General features: G+C 40.4%; 1 protein-coding gene across 6 annotated transcripts in view; it reads right to left on the bottom strand.

Moving 5' to 3' along the window:
- The window catches only part of MYO1B (myosin IB), a 179,081-nt gene that overhangs the window by 78,110 nt on the left and 76,378 nt on the right, over window positions 1-24,593 (bottom strand). For all 6 annotated transcript variants that reach the window (XM_078071123.1, XM_078071121.1, XM_078071125.1 and 3 more), the window contains one exon: window positions 12,624-12,718. In XM_078071123.1, coding sequence (XP_077927249.1) covers window positions 12,624-12,718 — 95 coding nt within the window. The remainder of the gene's footprint in view (window positions 1-12,623; window positions 12,719-24,593) is intronic.

The following is a 24,593-nucleotide window of genomic DNA, read 5'->3' as shown; positions in this document are numbered from 1 at the left end:
CCTTGGGCACACTGCTGGCACTTGCTTTAGGACTTTAGAACAACCCCAAAGCATTGACTAACAAGCCACTGAGCACCAAGAATCTATATCAGGTCACACAAAGTTCTCTAGGCCTGAGGTAGGAGCAAATAGGGTATAGGGAAAGCAAACAATCTCATGGAACCCTGAGAAATGAGGTGGGAGATTGGGTATTTCTGCCATGCTTGCAGTTAAGTCTTCCTCCAACGCGCTTTCTGGGTAATGAAAATGGGTCCACACAGGTTCTCTGGTGGTCTGTGATGGCTGATTTCTATTGTCTCCTTTTAGGGGCTGCAATTGAGAAATGCCAATCTCTTCATCTCTGTGATTCTCTTCCTCCAAAGGGCACTGTTCCTTCACACACCTTCCACTGTGTAAAGTTTCTGAACTACATTTCCCACTGTTCTCAGGGTTTCAGCATCTAAAAGCTGGTGAATTATATATGGACAAAGAGTTTATATGCTATCACATGTCATTTGACTTCCTGGTGCCACAATTCCCTCTACCCATCAGTCCGAGCTGGAACTCTTCTTCTGGTCACTTCAGGATACTTTCTTTCTAGGCTCTATGGCTTTCAAGTTCAGGTGAGGCTGCCCTCCCAGGAAATTCCTGACATCCTGTGCTGTCTGGTCTCCAATGCTGGGCCACCTCTCCTCAGTTACCCACACATCCCAACTCAGCAGTCTGGCCTCTGAAGCAACTCACCTCCAGGCCTGCTTTCTCATCATTCCACTTTCTCATTGGTACCTTCGCTCCCCATCCTCGCCTCCACCTTCACATATGTTATTATATCCCTAACAAGAATTTCTGGCCTTTCTACCCATTACACTATGACAAGACTAAAAGCATTTAGAGGCACAATAACGGTCTCAGATAGTAGCAAATACACACACACACACACACACACACACACACACACACATATATAAACACATATACTTTAGATGAAAAGGTAAGTTTCCTTTTAGGTAAACTGACAACAAATATTAAAAGTCCAGGTCAGGCTGTTTTGATTATTCCAGTGATTATGGACCTCACTGTAGACAAACCTCAAGTTTAGCTACATGACCACACAGAGTTCTCTGGAAATCCAGTTCTGGACCAGGATGGACTCTTAGGGACAAAATGCTGGGGTGGGGGTGGGGGGCAGGAATCAACCAAGAATCAAAATTCTCTGGTGGCTGTTGATTTGGTCTCAGAGACTTTTTAATGGCCAGTATGAAAAGAATCAAGTTTTCTCAGGGTCAAATCTGTTTAAAAAATGGTACAAGGAGCAGATCTTTTGGAATTTGGATTGAACTTACATCTGGTTGTTAAACTGCGTATAAACCCACAATATCTATTGAGATAGAAAGAGGACTTAATTGAAATTAGGAATGACTTTTATTAACCTTAAAATCTATTTAAGTAATTCAAATATAATTTTTAAATATAGTTCAAGGATACTTATTCCTAAATTGTTAAAAAGTTTGTATATTCAATTCTTCACTATCTTCAGGAAATCTAATCCTGGATTCATTTTGATAATTCATTTTTGGAAGCCGGGATTAAGAGTAGTTTTCTTTAAACAGTCTCATTATCTAAAAGAGACAACTCTTATAATATTTTTTCTTGACATAATACTTGATCTTTAACTTAAGCAGCTCATGAAATACTCACTACTTCAGAGAAATAAGTAGAACAGTAAGGATATGTTGCAAGGTCCAACATAGTTTAGAAGACTGTTCTTGTAATATTTCACCATGCTGGAAACAGGAAATAATAGTTATCTCATGAAGCTTTCTGCTTCATTTCCTTTTGGCCCTTCTGTACTAAAGTTCAAATAAATTTGTATCTTTATTCAAGTACTTAGATATTTATCCAAATCAAAACTTCATGTAATAACCTCTATGAATGAAATATATTTCTAAGAATCAAGAATTATAAAAAAAAAAAAAAAAAGAATCAAGAATTATCATCTTCCATATCTCAAAGTCCAGTTTTTGGATTATGTAGATTGTTACAGAAACCAACTAAACATGACCTTGGCAATCACGGTATACAATTATAAGCATTTTCCAAAACAACACTCTTGAACAGACCGTGGATACTTTAATCCAGTAATCATACTCTTCAATGACAATGTCTTTCATGTACATTGTAAAAACAGAAAATGATTCTACTTGAGACAAAAAGGTGTACTCTTCATGTATACACAAAACTCTGAAAAGCACAGCTATTTTAGACCTAAAAACACTGGCATTTAAAACTGGCAAAACATAACAGCATTTGCTTAGAATCAATTCTTAGTTCATCATTTTCTCTCACTCGTAGATACTTCACATATGTAAATTTATGTACATATATATGTTTGAATGTAACTTGAATCCTAAAATTCATCAACAGTCAGACAAACAAAATATTAAGTCTTCGAAGTAAAGTCTCTTCTCACCAGAAAATGGTAGGACATCTAGGGTTGAACAGATATTCTGCACTAATGGGCAAATGGCCTGTCACAAAATACTTCTAAATCAGAGTATCTGGATCAGAATTCATTTCAACAAAGAAAGGAAAGGGGTTACAGAAGATAGAGATTCTGGGCATTTTAAATTCCTGATAAGGAAAAAATGAGAATTTAACTCTGTATTCTCTGGTACCTTGTAAAAGACTGTGAACAATATATATCATCTGTTATTATGCAATTATTATATAATCATATAATTACGTAATAATTTTTTTTATGAAAGAAAGCAAAGCAAAGTAGTAGTAGGTGAATGAGAAAGGAGAAACAAACATTTCAGTGAAAGACATTTGCGCTCATGAGGACAGCAGGATGGGAATCTTGCTGCTAAAATTGCAAAACCTGTGCATGTTAACTGAGCAGGCTCCCATGGATTCAGTCACGGTATCAGGAACAAAAAAACCCAAGAACGTATGGATACAAGCAAGGCTTATTCGAGTTTTCTTCACAGAACTTCTCATAAATTTATCCAGGAGTTAATAGGTATCCATGTATGCATTCATAGTACATGCAACACCATATATGTCATAAAGCAAACAGAGCCACACATTTCCACACACACATATACTGATATATTTATCTGCTTCTATACTTCTCTATCTCCTTGGTTAAAATATCCAAGTTTTTCCGGGCACCTGGGTGGCTCAGTTGGTTAAGCGTCTGCCTTCGGCTCAGGTCATGATCCCAGGGTCCTGGGATCGAGTCCCGCATCGGGCTCCCTGCTCAGCGGGGAGTCTGCTTCTTCCCTCTCCCTCTGTCCCTCCCTGTGCTTGTGCTCCTCCCCCCCAAATAAATAAATAAAATCTAAAAAAAGAAAAAAAAACCAAGTTTTTCTAGGGACTGAGCTTACATAGGTCTCACGGTCCAGTGACCTGAAGAGTAAGACTACCTCAATCAATGAGGCCACCTCTGTGTACAATGAAAGACAGATGCTGCAACACAGAGGAACACCCTTTTTAGCAGCCACGAGTCTGCAAGGCTGTACAGTAAGCCAGCTGCAGCATGTCCAAACTAACCAGACAGGTGGCCTCAAACCGTTCCAGCCGTGGTACAAAGAGCCTGGGTCTCGTGATGAGCAATACAGCTTTTCCTCTAAGAGGAGTCATGACGGGCAGTGTTTTTACTGAAATACAACGCTATATACAAGTTGTTCTGCTTCAGAAAGTTTGGCCACGAGATCTCTGATAATGAATATAAAACATGTGGATCAAGAGAGGCCTTTCTCACATGGGGAAGAAACAAAAGCTCACTATATTTTGGGCTTCAGTCTGCTTAGCTGTTCTGCCTCCCTGGGACACCTCTGTAAGGAGATGTAAAGTCGTACAAGGTCATTTGGGGTTCAGAACCAAAGGTCTTAATGAGCAAGGCAGGCTTCATAACTCTCCTAGCAGATGGTTGGAGAGTTCCTAGAAACTGATGTAACTGTAAAATTAGAAACCAAATGATTTATGCTGTTTTCCTATGTCAGGATCATCTTCTTAGGCCCACAGATTTATTGTGATGTCTTTGAAACAATATAGTTATGATGGTTCCTTCACGTTCTATGCCCCCTGCCCCCATCAGCGCTTGCATGATTCTCCACAAACTATCGGTATTCACAGTAGTGAATTCTGAGTTCACTGCCTAGAAATACTTGGGCACTTTTATGAGGCATGATGAATTTTTTATTTAGCACAGCAGTAATGAATTAAACAGGACCCCAAAGGACTCAAAGAGTTCACGCCTCTCCCTGAGTGCCCACATTATATAACCGTGCAGCATAAGAATATCTCCACTGCTTAAGGCCAATAACATCATCATCCGCCAAGGGGGTTTACAACCTCATTAAATTAATTACTTCTTGTAAAATAAGCCCTCTAATACTGCAGGGTAGTCCTGTATAAGTTATCAAGTAAAGATTCTTACCGAAAAGACATACTGTGCATAAACTCTACAGTACATTCTAGGCCCTCCATAAATGTTAGTTCTCTTCTTCTTTCATTTAATTACCAACAAAATCTTTAATAACGATGTGTACTCAAAAACAATTTCAGGGGCGCCTGGGTGGCTCAGTCGTTAAGCATCTGCCTTCAGCTCAGGTCATGATCCCAGGGTACTGGGATCGAGCCCCGCATTGGGCTCCCTGCTCAGCGGGAAGCCTGCTTCTCCCTCTCCCACTGTCCCTGCTTGTGTTCCCTCTCTCGCTGTGTCTCTCTCTGTCAAATAAATAAAATCTTTAAAAAAAAAACAAAAAAAAAAACAATTTCAGTGGTCAAGATAATGGGGCATTTCAAAAGTGCCCTGGCATCCCTCTTCCCCACAGAACTGACAAAACCCCATCTCCAAACTCCTCACACTACCATGCTACAATCTGTGTATTATTTTCCATCATTTCATTTTCCCGTAAGTAATCTCCATGAACCAGAGACATTAATCAACACATAAATTCTATGCTTTACTCAGATGGATAGTGTAATGACAACTAAAACCATAATAAATTTTGAGGCAATTTTTGTACCACTCCTTGCAAAGTGAAAGAAAAGTAGAAAAAGATGAATAAGTAAGTGAAGCACTAAATGTCCCTGGGGACAGAGATGTAGGAGATGCTGTTGGGATCTGTAAATGAAAAGGAAGAGCTTATTAGCAGCTACCAAAGAGTGTAGTTGAGTGGATATTTTAAAACAGCAGCTCTCACTCAGGACTAGGGTCCACCTCCCAGCACTAGGAGGTTTAATGACAATGGACAGCTGAAGATCACAAGATCCAGGAATCACAGTAGCTCAAAAATAAGACAAATGCATCAAATGACCTCTAGGCAGTGCTATTCAAAGTATGATCCAAAAACCATCACTATTCAAAGTTGGTAGGTCCATGGACTATTCCCAGTCTACACATGAGAATAGGCTTTTATAAGTTTTTATAGCAATTTGGTCTTTTATTTTGTCTCTTTAAATGAAAAACAATTAGAGACTGGTTCTTCTATGTCTTCTTTTATTTCATTTTTCTGATATCAGTCAGGAACAGATTTGGGGAGGAGAGAGACCGGTGTTTCACGGTGGAAGGTTTGAGAAGCACTGCTTGAGAATGGCTATGGTACCGTCCTCCAGCTTCCCACCTGAAGCAGCGCCTCACCTTGTGTGCTGTAAATAGAACAGCCCTACCAGAGGGAAAAAAGCAAAGACCAAGAAGCAGCTGTCCATTCTTATGACAGAGGGCAAAGGGATCCTAGGAAGGACAAAATCCGGGGAGGACGATAGGGAGAAAAGGATTCCAAGTGGTGAGTGGGATACTGAAACCCAAAGGACAAGTTATTACATAACAAAATATCAAGAGAAGAGAAAAACTACAGAACAGAAGAATGAACTCCATCCCACTAGATTCCTACCAGAGGAATGAGGTGCTTTTGTTTTTCTTGGAAAAGACTGAACACCAACCCAGTACCATCAACCTCCACTTAGCTTTTCAATAAGAAAGACACGTGAACCCACCGGGAGATGGAATCTCACTGCAGGAGCGGGCAGTGTGGTTTAGAACTCTCTGAGAAGGAGGTGGTCACGCGCTGACATGGCTCATTAGTGGATGTGTTGTCTTCTTGGAATGTATGTTCCAGAGGAGATGAAGACGTGGCCAACACCAGTCAAGCCAGTGACCACAACCACTTCTGATGACTCACTTAGGAACAAAGTGATACAATCAGACTCTCAAAAAATGTATCTTTAGTCATGATGAAGAATTAGTAAAAACCTAAAAAAATTAATAGCCATAGGAATAATTTCATATCTTCCTCCCTCATGCTTAAATGAAAAGAAAGGTATGAAATGACTAGGCTTGTAGATGCAGTCAAAAGGATTGGGGTAAGGAGTGGGGGGCATGAGATACACCAGCACAAATGCCTCCTGTCAAGGGACGTAGTTTTTAACTTGCCTTGCAACATTTCCATTGGTCAACTTGGAAAGTAACAAGAAGCTGTACTACTTCTAAGAATTTAATTGTTTCATAAGAAAGAACTGGTTAGTGACAGAAGAGAGGCAAAAACTTTCTCGCAAGACACCAGTGTCCTTTTAAAGTATCTACTGTAAAGAGAGAGTTCTGAATGGCTAAAGATGTCACAAATTTCTGAGCAAATAGAGGTTTAGAGCCCATACCCAGAGATTCAGATGAATGATCTGAAAAGGAATAGGAAACTATATATAGTTTTATATGTCTATATATAATAGAGAGCAAAACTTTTAATGAAAAGTAGCACAAGCTGCAATTATTGAAAAGGAGAAAAGCAAGAGAGAGGTGCAGAAGTAGGTAGGGACTAGATCACACAGAATCTTATGTAGCAAGCACAATGGACTTGACATTTATTTTAGTGCAATAGAAACCATTAAAATGTTTATACAAAAGTACCTTGAGACAAATGAAAATAGAAAAACAATGTATCAAAACTTAGGAGATGCAACTTTTAGGAGGAAAGTTTATAGTCACAAATGTATACATCAAGAATAAAGAAAGATCTCAAACAAACCTAATATTACACCTCAAGGAACCAAAAAAGAGTAACAAACTAAGCTCAAAGTTAGCAGAAAGAAGGAAATAATACCAATTAGAGCAGAAGTAAATGAAACATAGAACTGGAAAATGACAGAAAAGATTAATAAAACTAAGAGATGGTTCTTTGAAAAGATAAACCAAACTGACAAACCTTTAAACTAACCAAGAAAAAAGAGAGGTCTCAAATAAATAAAATTATAAATGAAAGAGGAGACATTCAACAAATACCATATAAATACAAAGAACCTTAAGAGGCTACTATGAACAATTACATGCCAACAAATTGGACAACCTAGAAGAAATGGATAAATTCCTAGAAACATACGAACTACCAAGACTGAATTGTGGTAAACAGAACAGTAACAAGTAAGATTGAATCAATAATCAAAAACCTCCCCAAAAAGAAAAACCCAAAATTAGATGGTTTCACTGTTGAATTCTACCAAACATTTAGGGGAGAATTAACACCAATCCCTCTCACTCTTCCAAAACACTGAAGAAGAGGTAACACTTCCAAACTCATTTTACAAAGCCAAACTTACCCTGATACCAAAGCCAGATAAAGATACTACAAGAAAACTACAGATCAATATCCCTGATGAAAAAAGATGCTAAAATTCTCAAAAAATACTACCAAACTGAATTCAAAGACTTTTAGGATCATACACTGGGGTGCCTGGGTGGCTTAGTCAGTTGAGCGTCCCACTCTTGATTTTGGCTAAGGTCATGATCTCAGGGTCCTGGGATCAAGCCCTGCATCAGGCTCCATGCTCAGTGGGAAGTCTTGCTTCTGGATTCTCTCCCTCTCCTTCTGCCCCTCCCCCCACTCACACAATCAAGCGCTCTCTCTCAAAATAAATAAATCTTAAAAAAAAAAAAAAAAAGGATCATACTCCATGATCAAGTGATATTATTCCTAAGATGCAAGGATGGTTTAACATGTGCAAATCAATAAAAGTGATACATCACATTAACAGAATGAAAGATAAAAATATGACCATCTCAATAGATGCAAAAAGGCATTTGATGAAATTTAAAATCCTTTCATGATAAAAACTCGCAACTGATTGGGTATAGAAGGAACGTACCTCAACATAGAAAAGGACATAAATGACAAGCCCACAGCTGACATCATACTCAATGGTGAAAGGTTGAGAGCTTTTCCTCTAAGATGAGGAACAGGACAAAGTTGCCCACTCTCACCACTCCTATTCGACATGGTAGTGGAAGTCCTAGCTAGAGCAATTATGCAAGGAAAAGAAATAAAAGACACCAGAATCAGAAAGAAGTAAAACTGTCTCTGTAGAGGACATGATCTTACATATAGAAAACTCGGAAGATGCCACCAAAAGAACTGTTAGAACTAATAAACTAATTCAATGAAGTTGCAGGATACAAGATAAACATACAAAATCAGTTGTGTTTCTTTATACTAACAACAAAGTATCTGAAAAAGAAATAAAACAATCCTATTCACAATAACATCAAAAACAATGAAATACTTAGGAAAAACTTAAGCAAGGAGGTGAAAGATCTCATAAGACACTCATGAAAGAAAATTAAAGACACAAATAAATGGAAAAATACCCTATGTTCATAGATTGAAAGAATTTATGGTATTAAAATGTCCATACTACCCAAAGTAATCTATAGATTCAATGTAATCCCTATCAAAATTCCAATGGCATTTTTCACAGAAAAAGAAAAAAACAATCCTAAGATTTATACAGAACTACAAAGAGACTGCAAACAGCCAAAGCAATCTTCAGAAAGAAGAATAAACCTGGAAGCATTATAATTCCTGATTTCAAACCACTACAAAGCTATAGTAAATAGTATGGTACTTGCATAAAAATAGATACATAGACCAAAAAAAACAGAACAGAGGAGCCCAGAAATAAAACCGTGCATATGCAGTCAACTAATATTTCACAAGGGAGCCAAGAATACTCAATAGGGAAAAGACAGTCTTTTCAATAAATGGTGTTGGCAAAATAGGATATTCACATGCAAAATAAATCTGAACCCTATCTTATACCACTCACAAAAAGTAACTCAAAATGGATTAAAGACCTAACTCTAAAACCTGAAGCCATAAAAAATCCTAAAAGAAAACATAAGGCAAAAGTTCTTTGATATTGGTCTTAGCAATGATTTCTTGGCTATGACATGCGAAGTATAAACAGCAAAAGCAAAAGTAACAAGTGGGACGGCATCAAACTAAAAAGCTCTGTAGAGCCGAAGAAACAATCAATAAATGGAAAGGCAACCTACAAAATGCAGGAAATACTTGACAAGTCATGTATCTGATAAACAGTTAATACGTAACTCATACAACTCAATAGCAATAAATAATAATAATAATCTGATGTAAAAATAAGCAAAGGACTTGAATAGGTATTTTTCCAAATAAGACACTGAAATGGCTAACAGGTACCTGAGGATGTGCTCCATATCATCAGGGAAATGCAATTCAAAATAACAACCTGGTACTTGTCAGAATGGCTATTATCAAGAAAAGCAAGAGATAACAAGCGCTGGAGAAAATGTGGTGAAAAGGAAAGCCCTGTGCACTGTTGGTGAGAATGTAAATTGGTACGACCACCATGGAGGACAGTACAGAGGTTCCTCAAAAACTCACAAACTTCCAGTGATGGGATTAGTGTGCTTATCTCACTCTCACTCATTCTCTCTCTGTCTCTATCTCTCTCTCTGTCTCTATCTCTATCTCTCCCATGTGCAACACAGATAGAAGGTTTTCACCAGGAACCAAATCAGCAAGCACTTTGATCTTGGACTTCCCAGCCTCCAGGACTATGAGAAATAAATATGTGTTGCTTAAGCCACCCAGTCTACGGTATTTTGTTAAATCAGGCTGAACTGACTAAGATAAGTGGGGACTCTAGAGCTTTATATATACCTGTGTTCAAAATCCCAGCTCTGTCACTTTCTCACTGGGAAGTTTGGACAAGTTGGTTAACCTTTCTGTGGCTCAATTTCCCCATGATAAAAATGGGGGTAAGAAGAATACTTACGCATGTAATATGCTAAAAGCACAATGCCCAGCACAATGTGTACTTATTATGTAGGGTAGCTACTGTTATGACCCAATGGCACAACAGTGGTTCTACGGGAGGGAACAGAATCAGAATTTGTCAGTTTCACAAGCGGCTTTAACAATGGTCTAAAATTTATAAAAATAAATAAAAGATTCTACATTTAAGCTTACAATAACTTTGATGGACAATACCAGATTGAGCATATCTGACCTAACAGAAGTGGATTCAAAAAACCTACAATATCTTGCTTGACGAAAAGACTGGTATGATTCCATACATGTGTTATATTAACAGAAGCCTGGTAGCCATATTAAAAGGGGGAATAGTTCCACTATAACCAAGACCAAACTTGAAGTATTTATTTTGTCTCTCTCTCTTCTTGGGATATAATTTTGTGAAGCGTATAGACAAAATGGGATTATTCCAGAATAATAGGACCATGATAGTGAGGGATTGGAGAATGAGACCTAATCCTCCTATTATATGCTCTTAAAAGCACCCTGTACTTTTGCTTCACTGCACTTAATATTCTGTATATAAACTGTATGTATACATGCATACATACAATATATGTATATGTGTATATTTAGTACATATACTATGTACATGTATATAAAACACAGAGCTATTGTCTATCTCCTCCACTAGTTTACAAATTCTGTAAGGACCAGGATGGCGTCTGGCTCACCAGTGTATCACTAGTACTTAGTACAGTACCTTTCACCTTATTAGTATTCCTACTGGTACTCAAAAATTATTTCCCAGGGGCTCATGGGTGGCTCAGCCGGTAGAGTGGCTGAATTGGTTTTGGCTCAGGTCATGGTCTCGCGGTCCTGGGACTGGGCCCCGTGTCGGGAAGTCTGCTTGAGGATTCTCTCCTTCTGCCCCTCCCTACCCCTCTAAAATAAATAAATAAATCTTAGAAAAAAATTATTTCCTGGATGAATGAATAAATGAATGTGCATTACATGGGAAATTTGTGAAGACAAGGCATGTTTAGCCCTAGGAAGACACGATGGATGACTTCAAATAACTGAGTGACTGCCCCATAGAAAAGGAAGTACACTAACTGGATAAGGTTCCAGACTGCAGAGGTAAGACCACTAGGTAGAGGCAGAATCCAACTCTAGGTAAGAAAGAACTTGTGTTAGCTGAACCTGTATGGCAAATGTAGCAGTCGGCTTTCCAAAGCAGTGAGCCCTCCATCACTACAAAAGAAGGCAGTCTGGCTGTTCTACGGGAAGGACCCCACAGTAGGCGGTATACAACTACAATCCCTTCCAATATGAGACTATGCTTTCTGTTACTTTCCATTCTTTTTTTTTTTTTTTTTGAAGATTTTATTTATTTATTTGAGAGAGAGCAAGTGAGCACAAATGGGGTGGGGCAGTGGGAGAGGGAGAAGCAGAGTCCCCACTGAGCAGGGAGCCCAACACTGGGCTCAATCCCAGGACTCCAGGATCATGACTGAGCCAAAAGCCAAAGGCAGACACTTAACCGACTGAGCCACTCAGGCGCCCCTGTTACTTTCCATTCTTACATGTCAGTCAATAAGACTTCAAAGGCACAAATTTTAGGAGGGGCTTATGAACAAAATATCCATTTCGGTCAGATGACTGAAATAACCATGGGCAACTTTCTTCTCTTAATAATCAGAGACTCAAAGTATGCTAATCTGATCACTTAATAGCCAAGCAAAGTAGAAATGTTTAAATCCCTTTTTAGCAAACTAGCAGAATCATCAGAGTCTTGTGTATAAAACAAGAACATTTTACAGATAAAATGGCTGTGAAAATACCATCTCCCTCATCATCCTCCTCCTTCAGGGACTTACCAGTTCCATCAAAGAAACTCACTGACAACAGTGGTTTTAACCTGCCCAAGTCTGGACTCACAGAGCACAGCTCTTCTAAATTTTTTCCAGGTTAGCTGGGCATCATGTGTAAAATCATTTTTTCACTCAAAAGCATCATCAATCACACGAATTGTTTTTATTAAAAGCACAAGAAAAAAAGCATAATCTCTCCATTCAAGGGTTTGTGTTACGGGGAGGTTGCTAGCCTATCTAAAAATATATAGAAAATTTCAATTCCTTAGGCTTCAAAGTCTTTAGAGTAAAATTAAGCATTTTTCTGGTATATTCCCTCCTCACTCTTTAGCAGAGGTAAGATGTGCCTGTGGCCTCTCAAAGCCCAAACAATCTGTCATTCATCAAAGAAGTGGTAAGACCTCAAAGGTCTGGGGCCTTGGAGGAAAGGTAAAAGACCTTGAAGTAGATCCGGAATCCAGAAATAGACTCCCATACTGGTTGAAATCCCTTTGACAGTTACCCGTTTCTTCAAGTGAGAGATGTTAAGTCCTTCCCAGAGAACAGTCCATGATCCTAATCAGCAGCCTCCTGCAAAGGAGCCATCACAGTGGCCCTGTGCAGCTTCATGCTAATGAGCCCCACCCTCTGCTCGAACATCATCTGTGCCGCATTTACCTTCTAGAGAGGAGAAAGGAAGGTTGTCCAGGGCTGGCCTTACCTGTTTTTCCTGCTCCGCTCTCCCCAGTAATGAGAATACATTGGTCCTTATCTTGATCTCTCAGGGATCTGTATGCTTCATCTGACAGGGCGAAGCTGCAGGGGATAATGGGAGAAAAGTCCTTAAAATTCAGCTCATTATCATGTGTTTATCAGATGCAACCACAGGCTCTTTAAAGGACACTGATATGCTTTAGATAGGAAGCTGAGACATCAGATTTTATTTCCTTCAAATTCTTAAAGGCAAAAATAAACCCATCCATCATTGTGGCCCATGTTACCTTTTCCTTCGAATTCTCTAGTAAACAAAATGTTACCAATTTACTGTACTCCTTAGATTGCTTTATTTAACCCACATGTGATACTTAAGGTTCATTGTATTAAAATCTGGACAATTCAGAGAACCAAGGAGAAAATGTCACATCACATGCCCAAAACTGGACAATGTTGAGGTTTTCAGAACAATACACTCGTTTCAAAACAACGAGAAAAAATTTTTTTCGAACATTAGAAAAACGTTATCAAATACCAAATAGCTGGTATTAGCATCATTAAGCTAAAGACAGAACTACTGCCTTCCCAGACACATAAGTGAAGCTAACCACCCACCAGAGGCCAGAGGTATCACGCATCTGCCAAGGGTCTTGTCCAGTCCCAGGCCCTCAAGCTCCTCATTGGGCCCTGTGATGACAAAGGGCCCCCTATCGAGGACCAAGTCAGTCCTCAGGTTGATCTTCCCTGCCTCGAAATCTACAAACAAGGTAAAATGTGCCCCCTCTAGCTAACTGAAAAATAATTTTGACAATATGGTACTGTGTTTAAAATAGGTAAAGTCCCTCTTCTAATTCATTTATCAACGAGTACTTATCGAGAATCTACCTTGTGTAAAGAACATGCTGGAAATGTAAAGATAAGTTAGACTCAACCCTGTCTCAGGAATTCTCAGTCAAAAGCAGGGGGGAGAGAGAGAAACAGAAAACAGCAACCCAGCAAGTTAAAAGCAATGAGAAAGATATGTGCAAACGTTGCAGAACAAGACAGAGGCCTCAGGGGATGGGGAATGGAGCTGCACAATCTTCAGGGGTAGAAAAACCAGTCCTCAAGAATATAGTAGCAAGACTAAGGGCTTTTAGGGAACAAAGCAAAAGACAAAATAACCTAGGGGGATGGAGAAGGGGGGTTATGAGCAGTTCTTGCTACTGGAAGGCAAAGCCTAAGGAAGGGACAGATGAGTGACAAGGTAGAGCGAGAGATGGGCAGACTCCAAATTAGAACAGAGATGATAGGGAGCTACACTCCAGGACTGTAAGCAGGAGAGTGGCAGGACTGGATAAGAAGTAGATAGTAATGAGAGCTAAAAATAGCAACATTTACCAGCACTGTCCCAAGCCCTTCCTCTTTAATCATTTTAAATCTCACAACAAAACCACTAAGAATAAATTATTACTAATCCCACTCCAGATGATGAAACTGTGGCATGGAAGACATGACATACCAAGGTCACACGGCCAGTGGGACACAGTGGAGCCAGATCTGAGCCCCGCTCCTGACCACCCGGATATACCGCCTTTGCATTTGGGACCAGGCCACAAGAGTGCACAGGAGACCAATCTGGAGACCAGGAGGCCAGTGAAGGGCTAGGCTCCAGGGAGGGTTTAAATTTGGCTAACCAAACCACAGACAGCCTTTCAATCAATGACTGGCTTTTCTTGAAGAAGTGTGTCATACCATTAATACTGACAATTTACTGAGCACCTTCGATGTGCCAGGATGAGGCGCTCGCATATTCACAATCAGATTTGACCCTTAAAACCGTTCTATGAAGTAAGTGTTAGCCTCCTTAAAGAAAAATGATCCAACTCAGACTGAGACGTGACTTGATGCGTCTGTGATTCCTTTCCCAGGAAAGTTGTAACTTGCACCCAGAAATACCACGTACCACATTCTTCCCCTCTTGTCACATCCTCCTAGGACTATTTGTGATCTTATCTTCCGGCTGGACTACTGCGGGGCCCTCAAAGAGCCACCACGAGCCTTATTCTTAAACCGTGATTTCAATGAATCCAATGCCTTGCCCATAAGTATACTCTAAATGCATTTGCCGAATCAATGTATGAATAAGAAAAAAGAAAGAAAAAAGAATGGAAATATCTGGCACAAGGGACTTTTTTTGAGTAGCAGGTGGCTTTAGCCTGTTTCTGTGACCAGTGCATGGTGATCTCCTTCTGCCCAGCAAGGTCTTACTCACCCCTCAAATCCCTCTCAGCCATTCCCTATCTAACCAGCACCTTGCTCACCCCCCAAGACCAATCAGCATCCTTCTCTCATGTTCTCTGATGCCCCCAGGTGAAAACAGGCATGCTCCCGTGTGCACCACGCATACCAGGAAAAGTGAAAAACACAGTGACTGTGGGAGGAGAAGACACCCTGGATAGGATTCTCTAGGCCCCAGACTCACAGCTTACCACCCCTGACCTTGAGCAAGTCACTCACCCTGGCCAAACAGCAGTTTCTTCACGTACAAATTGGAGAATGGAGCCACATACTTTAGCTGAGAAGGCTATATAAAAGCTCTTTAAGTGTTGTAAAGTCCTAAATAAACATGTGAAATCTTTGTGTTACAATTAGTTATGTACACATCTTCTGATCCCTTACCAGAAGGTAAGCTCCTCTAGGGCACAGCCTTTCTGTCTAATTCATCTCTGTGCCACCCTGCACAGTTTTAAGACACCGCCAATACCAAAATACGAAAGAATGAACGAGTGAATTCTCGCCAAGTATTGACAAAGTCACTACTGGAGTGAGCCCCACAGAATGGTAATCAGGAAATTCATTTCTTCTCATGACCTTCCTGCAAGAAAGAAAAGCAGTGCTTCCACTTCTTATCAGTCTCCCTCCCCTTCCTGTTCCTCGCACCTCCAGACAACAGTGCAGAGATGACACTGTCATTATCCTCACTGGCAAGAAATGCAGGAAAACACATCATGGCAACTACAAGTGAACTTTTCCAAATCCATATGCACTGACTTCATGGGTTAACATACACTTTTCCTATGCTCCTAAGACTGCAAGTTAGTTTTATATACTACACCATTCACAGATCCCAAATGATGCAAAATTACTGCTAACATGAATAACGATATAGGATTGTGTGTGTGCATGTGTATGTGTATGCCGCACACGCGCGCACTCACACACACACACACACACACACACACACACACACACACACGAGGCTTTAGAAGATCACCAAGGGACCCTGCCATGCGTTTCTTTCACATCAAAACACTTAAGTTAAACACTTAGGTTTTTTTTCTTGTCTGTCCAGACAGAAATACTTAACTGCTGTCCCCCAGACTGGGCTTGATTCATCTAACAGAGTATATTTTCATATAAGATAAAGGCGAAAAGGGATAGTTATTCTTTCAAGATTCTAGACAGCCACTGAGTTCAAAGTGCCTCAAAAATACACCAACTGAGGTACATAAGCACGGGAAAAACTGGCTTAGGCTACTGACATGCCCATCCCCAGCACAGGACACCTGTGATCATACACTTATGACGTATAAACTCAGATCGTGACTTGACTTATTTAAAATGATGACCAAGGGGGGCAGGCCATCAAGGACACAAGCCCTGCTCCTGGTCTCGTTCTTTTTCTCTCTGGCAACATCAGCACGGACCCAGCACCAAGGCCAACATTTATAACTATAAACTGAAACCACACGCCAGTCCTCCAAACCACTCTGTAATTAAGGAACCTAAATAAATCTTTAGAGAAGTTTTTACTTCAAAACACTTGCGATCCATATGCTTCACATTATTTTGTGAGCATGTCAGCATTGTTAGTCACCACACGCAGAAATGAACGGTTTATTCTGATGCGAGGACGACAGCGTCAGGTCCCAGCACGGGTTTTATGCCCCGCCACATCAAGGGCGCGGTTTCATCCACATCTTCTGTCCTCTAGTTGAGCTCTAAGAATAGAGACGGCCTGACACTTGAAAGCCAGTCTCCCCTTCGTTTCCAGGTCAGCTACACGGCTGTTCTGTTTGTGGAGAGCCAAACTTTCCCCAACACCAAGGATGCTCACTGCACATTCCCAAACGGCTCTATCTACCGCTTTTCGGTTTTAGGACTTTGGTTTGGGGTTCATCTGTTATTTCCCATCAGGGCGGAATGTTGGGTTGCGTGTTCAAAATTATCTAGCCAGTATTTGCGTTCCTCCCCCATCGTCTTTCTGTTCAGAATGTTAATCTCCAGTTCTGCTTTCATGGTCATCAAAGGTGATGGCAGGGCCTCTTTGCCCAAAACTCCATGCTCTCCACCCTGCAGTCTCCTTTCTAAGTTTATTTCAGCTACAATGCAAAGCAGGAAAGATGTCACAGCAAAAACATCACCGCCACCACCTATAGCCTATGTGCTTCCCAGCAGACCTCTAGTTTGCACTCTCTCTCGATCTCCCATAATGAGTTGCTTGAGATCTTTCCCTACAGCAGGCTAATCCATTTTAGTCAGTCATCTCCCATGAGCCAAAGTTTAACAGAACAAAATCTGTCTCAGGAAACTTTCCTGAATTTAGGTAACTGTTTCTACTGATTTGTTTCATGACATTTTCTTCAAAAGCTCTCAAAATGGTATTGCCTTTCATTCAATCCTGAATTCTAGAATATTTTTGAATCACACTAGGAAAATTCTGCTTCTGACTTTAATCCTCTTAGGATAGCCAGTCTCAAAATTCTCATCTACAATTGAGATCTACAAACCTCCACTATTGCTTTTCTTTCTAGCTCTGGCTCAGCCCTAAAAACTAGGTTTTTCTAAAATTATGTAACACACACACACACACAAAAAGTGTTTTTAAAAAATTCCTAAACTCCAAGTGTTCCACCAATTTCTAAGTTCATCTGAACCTGATCAAGGGCTGAGAGAGTCCACAAGAAGGACAGAGAAGAGAAGGAAAAGGAGAAAGGGAATTATGTGTGGTGTGTTTTGCATGGAAACCATGAGGATTGTTTATTTGCCTGCTTATTTTTGAGGAGAGGCAAAATGTTGGCCTTTCTTGAGAAAGACTATTGCAGTTATCTGTACATCAATCATTGTCTCATATTCCTAAGTCAGAAAATATTCACCTACTTGAAAATATTACCTTGTTAAATTAGTATTATGCTCTACCACCAGACATTCACCGTATAATATCTGAAGGGAAAACTTCAGGGAAAGTAAGAAACTATAACTTTTTATTCTGGAAAGCTTTATTACATTCTGTCCTATGCCGGCATAAACATGGTAAATTAACACATTTTCACAATACAGTTATGCCCTCGTAGCCACATTATTGGTAAGCTGTTCTCACAATCCAAGCCTCAGAACAACAGAAGATAGACAACAAAAATAAGCCTCTCCTCAAAATAAACATCAATGGGCAAAATGTTCACTACGAAGCAAAAAGGAAAGAATATGAAAACAAACATAAAGAACAGGATTGGGGGAAGAGGGATGGTAAATGGACCTACATGGCTGCAAGATTCCTTTATTTTACAATAAAGTAGGACAATATTAACTCAATAATGGTCCTGAAAAGTATATTATAATACCTGGAACAACTAAAATAATAACACAAAGAGCACAAAATAACTAAAAAATTAAAATGGAATTCTTAAAAAAATTTCAAATAATCCCCCCAAAAAAGGCCGGAAAAGAAGAAAAAACACAGAGGGGACAAACGGAAAATAAATTATTAAATGGTAGACTTAAATTCAACCATACTGATAACTACATTAAATGTGAATGGACAAAAATACTCCAATTAAAAGACAGAGGATGTTAGAATGGATAGAAGAGCAAAATCCAATGATATGCTGCCCATAGGAGCCACGTTTAAAATATGAAGACATAGATAGGCTGAAAGAAAATAAGATGAAAAAAGATATACTAGGCCAAAATGATTCGTTAAGAAAATAATGACACCGTACTTTTTAAAAATACATTTAAATTCGAAGAGGTCCCTAGTTGCCATGTAAGAGGGACACTACATGGTGACACGGCATATGGCGTAGAGCAAATGAGACTTAGTTATCTTGAAAAATGAGCTACAATCATTTTTGAATAATTTTATCAATGCTTAATTTTCTAAATCCATAGACATTTGTATATCCTAAACATAAGGAGCCACACTGATTTCTTTTGGCTACAAAATTTTTTTTTAAAAGATTTTATTTATTTATTTGAGAGAGAGAGACACAGTGAGAGAGGGAACATAAGCAGGAGGAGTGGGAGAGGGAGAGGCAGGCTTCCCGCAGAGCAGGGAGCCCGATGCGGGGCTCGATTCCAGGACCCTGGGATCATGACCTGAGCTGAAGGCAGACGCTTAACCGACTGAGCCACCCAGATGCCCTGATTTGGCTACATAATTGAAAAGGGCTTGTTTCTATTAGCTACAAAACAGAAATAATCTCATCAGGGATGAATCATTTTAACATGACATCTGTTCTGAAGTGACACAAGTAAAGCATCACATAAAGCTCAAAAGTCAGGCTTTAAAATAGGGTATGACAAAGAGGCACAAAAAGTTTCTTCTTCCTTTAGAATTACATTGGTTTTTGAAAAATAGACTCCCACACAGTATTTTTGTGAAATTCCATAGACTGCCTGAGTCAACCTCAATGTACACCCAGCCTCTCATTATTTCTTAATGGGTCATTCAAAAATATTTTTTAATCTTTAACAATCAAATATAACCACCAAGGTGACAAAAATCATAGTATTTGAATGTTTTGTATATATAAAATTGTTCACTTGTGTTATAATGTTTTAAGGAACAACAGAAATCCCTATGTAGTTGGACGAGAAATTCTTCTTAGAATTTACAAAGCTCTTTATTTCAAATGTTCACATGCTAATTATGGAATATAATCCAAAATTAACAGCAAAGAGCACTTAAGAAGTCATCTTTCAAGATTTTAGCAATCTTATTTATAATCCTTTTGTGATGAAGAAGCTTTGGGGGATACCCAAATTCTTCTGACCCTATATGCCTAACCATGATCAAAATCACAATGGGATATCCCATGTGTACCCCATCCAGGGCCAGCCAGCCAAGAGTCACTTCTTCTAGAGAGTGCTACCAAGGGGGACTGGGCCAAGGGGTGACATTTTCAAAGATTGCAAAAGCCAGGTACTGGAGACATGCATTAGGAAGAGACAAGAGGTTTAGAGAGACTAAATTATGCCAGGAAGGAAAAGGACTGGACTCAAGATATGAAAGCAGTGAGGAGGAAACATCTGTTTTCAGGGCCTGGAAGCCGCTCTTTGGAATTTAGCACAAATCCCTTGTACTGCTCAGGACTTCCTTCTGAAAATGGTGCCCAGAGCATGAGATGCCACAGGGGGAAAGCCCTCCAGTGGCGCAGCATCCTGCTTGGGGTTTGGCAAGCATCCAGAAGCAAAGAGGCTGATTCCGCGTCATCAGTGTCTGCTGCCGCAGGCCCTTATCTCACAAATTAACGAAGAATGAATGGCTTCTACCATTCAAGATCTAATCAATCCCCTAAATAAGTAAAATGAAGAGTGTGTGGAGGATGGAGACCATCCACAAGGCCAGGGTTCCCAGGGAGTTCACAGGCACCCATGAGAGAAGAGACATTGTACTCACGGTGTGGGTTCTGAGGATGATGATGAGGAAAATCTGTCCTCTAGAAGCTTAACATCTAACAGGAAAGACACTGAAGTCCCCCAAAATGGAGGTGGGAGAAGGTAATTAACACATCAGCAATCTCCTAAAGACATTCAGAAAAGGAAAAAATGACTTTTATTGAGAAAGGTGTGTCACGGAAATCTGCAAAACTCCACGGCATATGCAAGGACAGAGGCTGGGGGGACATGGACGGCAAGGAGGAAATTATGTTATTTCCCCTGTCCAGAAATTAACAAAACACACCTGATTTGGAGGAAAGAACAGACAATTGGGCTCTCAATTCAAATTCAGTAAGCCCTTTAAGTATTTTTAGTATCCCTCTTAACAAAAGAATACTAACAATCACCCGACTTTTATCACCCGATTCTCATAAAAATAATTACACACTTATAATCTATAAAAATAGCCTTTCCTGCTCAAGGTAAACACAATTTAAACAAATTCCCAACACAACTGTTTCTAAGCTTTTTGGAAAAACAGATTATTTCAACTAATTTCGTAGTCCATTTTTATGACTTTATTACAGGCAACCAAATCCTGGAAGAACTTCTCCCAAGAGAAGTTATTCCAAAGACCTTCCTAATTACCCTTAGGACTTCTGTTTTATTCATTAAAGTGAACGGAATGATTTCAAATTCTCAAGATGCTGATTTTCCAGATAGATGTTCCTTACTGAGTTAAAGCCTGAAGATGTGCCACTCCCTACATCACTCTGTGTGTCTTTGTCTAGCTTGGCACAGATACTCTGATCTAAGGTATCTCACATCGACATCCCGAAGAGTTAAGCCTGTTCAGTAAAGTGAACCTTTCAGGTTTACGATATTTAAATATAAGCCCGTATCATTTAACTTGGATAGCCCCTCAGCGCCTGCTGTGCACCCAGGATACAATGAGGCTGAGCTCCAGCCTTCCTCCAGTAGAAGCAAGAGACACAGGGGATGCTTGTCCACAACAGAAGACGCTGTGCTGGGGGCCCTACTCCGCACCCCGTACTGAAGAAGTGCAGAGAAATCTGGCTGCGCTTATCACAGAAGGCATCGGATGGAGATAGCATCAGAATGGGAACCCCAAGTACACACTGCTTTGGTTTATTTATTTTTTTTTAATGCACAGAGGAGAGGGAGTGGGCAGTAGTGGAAGGTTGGTACCAACTTCTTCCAGCTCTGGTCTGTGCTTCCAGTTTGCGGAGCTGTGCAGGGGAGGCTCATACAGCACCATGTTCCGTGTCCGAAATGGAGCAGGCCCTTGATAAAGGACTAAAAGGCCAGCGGGGGCTAAGTCTGCATGGTTACCTTCTAGAATTAAGGTCACAAATCAATTCACATTTTGGGACACGAGATCTGCCACCATTTCATAGAGTGGATGCGAAATTCAATGAAATCAACAAACTTTAACAGGATGCCTGATAATAAGTAGACAGATGCACACACACATGCAGACCACTGTGTATATGTAATGAAGCATCGGGGTCTGCACACATTACATACATTATTATGGAGAAAGGGAACTGAATAAGGGGGAGGAGGAGGAGGGGGGAGGAAGAAGAAGAGGAAGAGGAAGAAGAAGAAAAAGAAGATGACGACGACTTTGGTTATTAGCTAAACACACATCATGATACCATAAGAGAGGAAACATTTTGGAAATAATTTAAAGAGAATTCAGCATTCATTTATTCAATAAGAGCATTCTATGTGTCCGGCAGAGGAATACAAATTATATCATCCCTACCCCCACACACTCAGTGTAGAGAGATCATGTACTATCTAACTAGATAATAATCTAATCATGTGAGGACAAGTCATTTGGTCTATGTGGCTTACTTAAAAACAACAACAAAACCTTTCCCTGAGGCATGAGGGAGACTGGTACCAGAAAAAAAATTTTTTGAATTAAAATTTTGCTTGACTCTTTCATCCAGGTACCCAATACCTTTCAAATCCACCCCTTCGTCTCCTCCCCACTACCGGTTTTTTATTGCCTTAGACAAGTTCCTCATTTCTGGCCTGAGCTTCAGTAACTCTTAAAGGGTATATATATATATTCTTTATCTCCAACAAGACATTTTCACAAGCCATCTTGATACAAGACTGTCAAAATACAATGTTATTTATAAACCATGACTCTTTCTCCATCCCTAATCCTGACCTCCCTACAGCGAGATTTGACTTCTTGCTTTTATGTGTTTCTGTAACAAAGTTTATTAAAGTCTGCTTCTGTAAAGAAAAATTTGTGAAAGCTCAAAGCAAGGCTATAGATTCCCATCTTCCAAAACTAGGGTTCTATGGAATACTCTCAATTTTAAGTATCACACACTTACATTGTTCAGGCATCAGAGAGAAGTGTTAGATACGTGTTCGAGGATTTCCTAGGAGTCTGGACTGAACTGAAGTGATCCTAGTGGCCCATAGGCTCCCCACCCTCCCACACCCCCAGGGTTTTAATACGGGGTTTAAAATCTATTCAAATGAAGTCTGCAAATTCAGGACATAGATAAAATGCAGAAACCTTTCCTCTCGATTTCCAGAAGGAAAACAAATGAGTCCATTATTACACAGCCAAATCTTTGTCTCGATTTTAAAAAAAAACAAAAAAAACCCCAGTGATTGGGGCGCCTGGGTGGCACAGTTGGTTAAGGGTCCGACTCTTGGTTTCAGCTCAGGTCATGATCTCAGGGTCCTGAGATTGAGCCTGCTTTGGGCTCTGCGCTCAGCAGGGAGTCTGCTTAAGAGTCTCTCCCTCTGCCCCTCCCCTGCTTGTGCTCTCTCTCTCTCTCTCCCCTACCCTCCCTCCCTAAAATAAATAAATAAATCTTAAAAAAAAAAAAAACAACTCAGTGATTGAAGGGGGGAAATCAGAGGACCACAAATCAGACCATGAAGATAGAACCCCTCCCCCACTTACCGCACCCCTCCCCTCCCCACCCCCTGCAACCCAAAAAGTAGGCTCTGGGCTTGGAATGACTGATAGTCCTCTCTGAGAAAACCCAGCTTGGTGAACAAAGGATGACTACTCTTTACTGGGTGTGTTTTGCAGATGGTTCTACTCCCACTCCCTCCCTTACCCTTGGTTCTGGTCCCCACCCAAGGGAAAGGACTCCATGATAAGGTAAGGAAGGCTCAAGATGCCAGGAGGTCTGTTCTGCACAGTAGTTACTGTTTTTTTACATGTTGTTTGTTTCTTTTAATGTTAAAATGTTTGCCTTTTTAAAATGGCTTCAAAGTGGCCACATAAGAACGGGTAAACCAAAAATACCATAGTCCACTCAGCCCGCAGTCTGGCTTCCCTGCAACCCTCCTCCTTCTAAAATGTGAATGGGTCATTCCCTCCTTGACAAGCTTCCCTGGCTCTCCACCACCCCGGCAGAGCATAGTCATATGCAGGAAATGATGGAACAGCAACGCTTCTGCTGCAAGAAGATTCAATGTTGATCCAGAGAAAGTGTCCTGACGCTCCCAAAAGGGTCTGATACAACTCCTGCACCGTTCCATCCTACCACAGCACAGCTCCAAGGTGACCTCAAAGACAGAGCACTCAAACGTCTGCTTTCAAGTACTTTAAGCCATGTCACTCTGTTGGCAAAGTGGCCACAAGAAAACGGCTGCACTGACAGGTCACATACACAGATCACATATTTATGTGAGAGAAAGAAACATTCGGATCTGCAAACAGGCAGGTAGTATTTATCACCAGATGTCGGCATCTAATAAAGGCATGGTCCTTAGAGACCAATCTTTGAGAAACTAAGAACAAAGTCCTGAAAGCCAGCAACAACCCTCCCATATCAGCAGGGTAGTGGCGAGAGAGCCCAGATGAGAACCGACTATGCCTAAGGCACTCTGGATACAAACACTGGGTCCTTGAGACCTATGCATAGTGCCGGTGGATGTTTTTATTACAGAATATAAACTCAAGACAAGCTTCTATCTTCAACGCAAAATCTTGAACTTAAAAACTTCATGTGTCTCTCGACTGGTTCCTGCTTACCTCGAGAGGTAAAGATAAGGCAGGGCCTCACATAGAATCCAGTCTCCAGGAGCTTTGCTTCTCATGGGTGGTCTACATGTTAAAAAGCAAGCAAGGCTCTTTCCAGGAGCGGGTTTAGCTCTCTCTCCTGGTTCATCTCCCTATCGGTTCCCCCCTGCTCCACTGCCCCCACCAAATACCCTCTTCCCTTGGAAGCCCTCCCTGGGTGATTCCCCTTGCTCCAGGAGCTCCCTGCCTGTATACCTATAAAATCCCCTTTATATATCTATTATATCCCTAGCATATGGTGTT

The sequence above is a fragment of the Halichoerus grypus genome, chromosome 4, assembly GCF_964656455.1.
Source record: "Halichoerus grypus chromosome 4, mHalGry1.hap1.1, whole genome shotgun sequence".
Taxonomy (NCBI): domain Eukaryota; kingdom Metazoa; phylum Chordata; class Mammalia; order Carnivora; family Phocidae; genus Halichoerus; species Halichoerus grypus.
The sequence above is the reverse complement of the archived record's forward strand: the minus strand, read 5'-3'. Positions and strand labels throughout refer to the sequence as shown.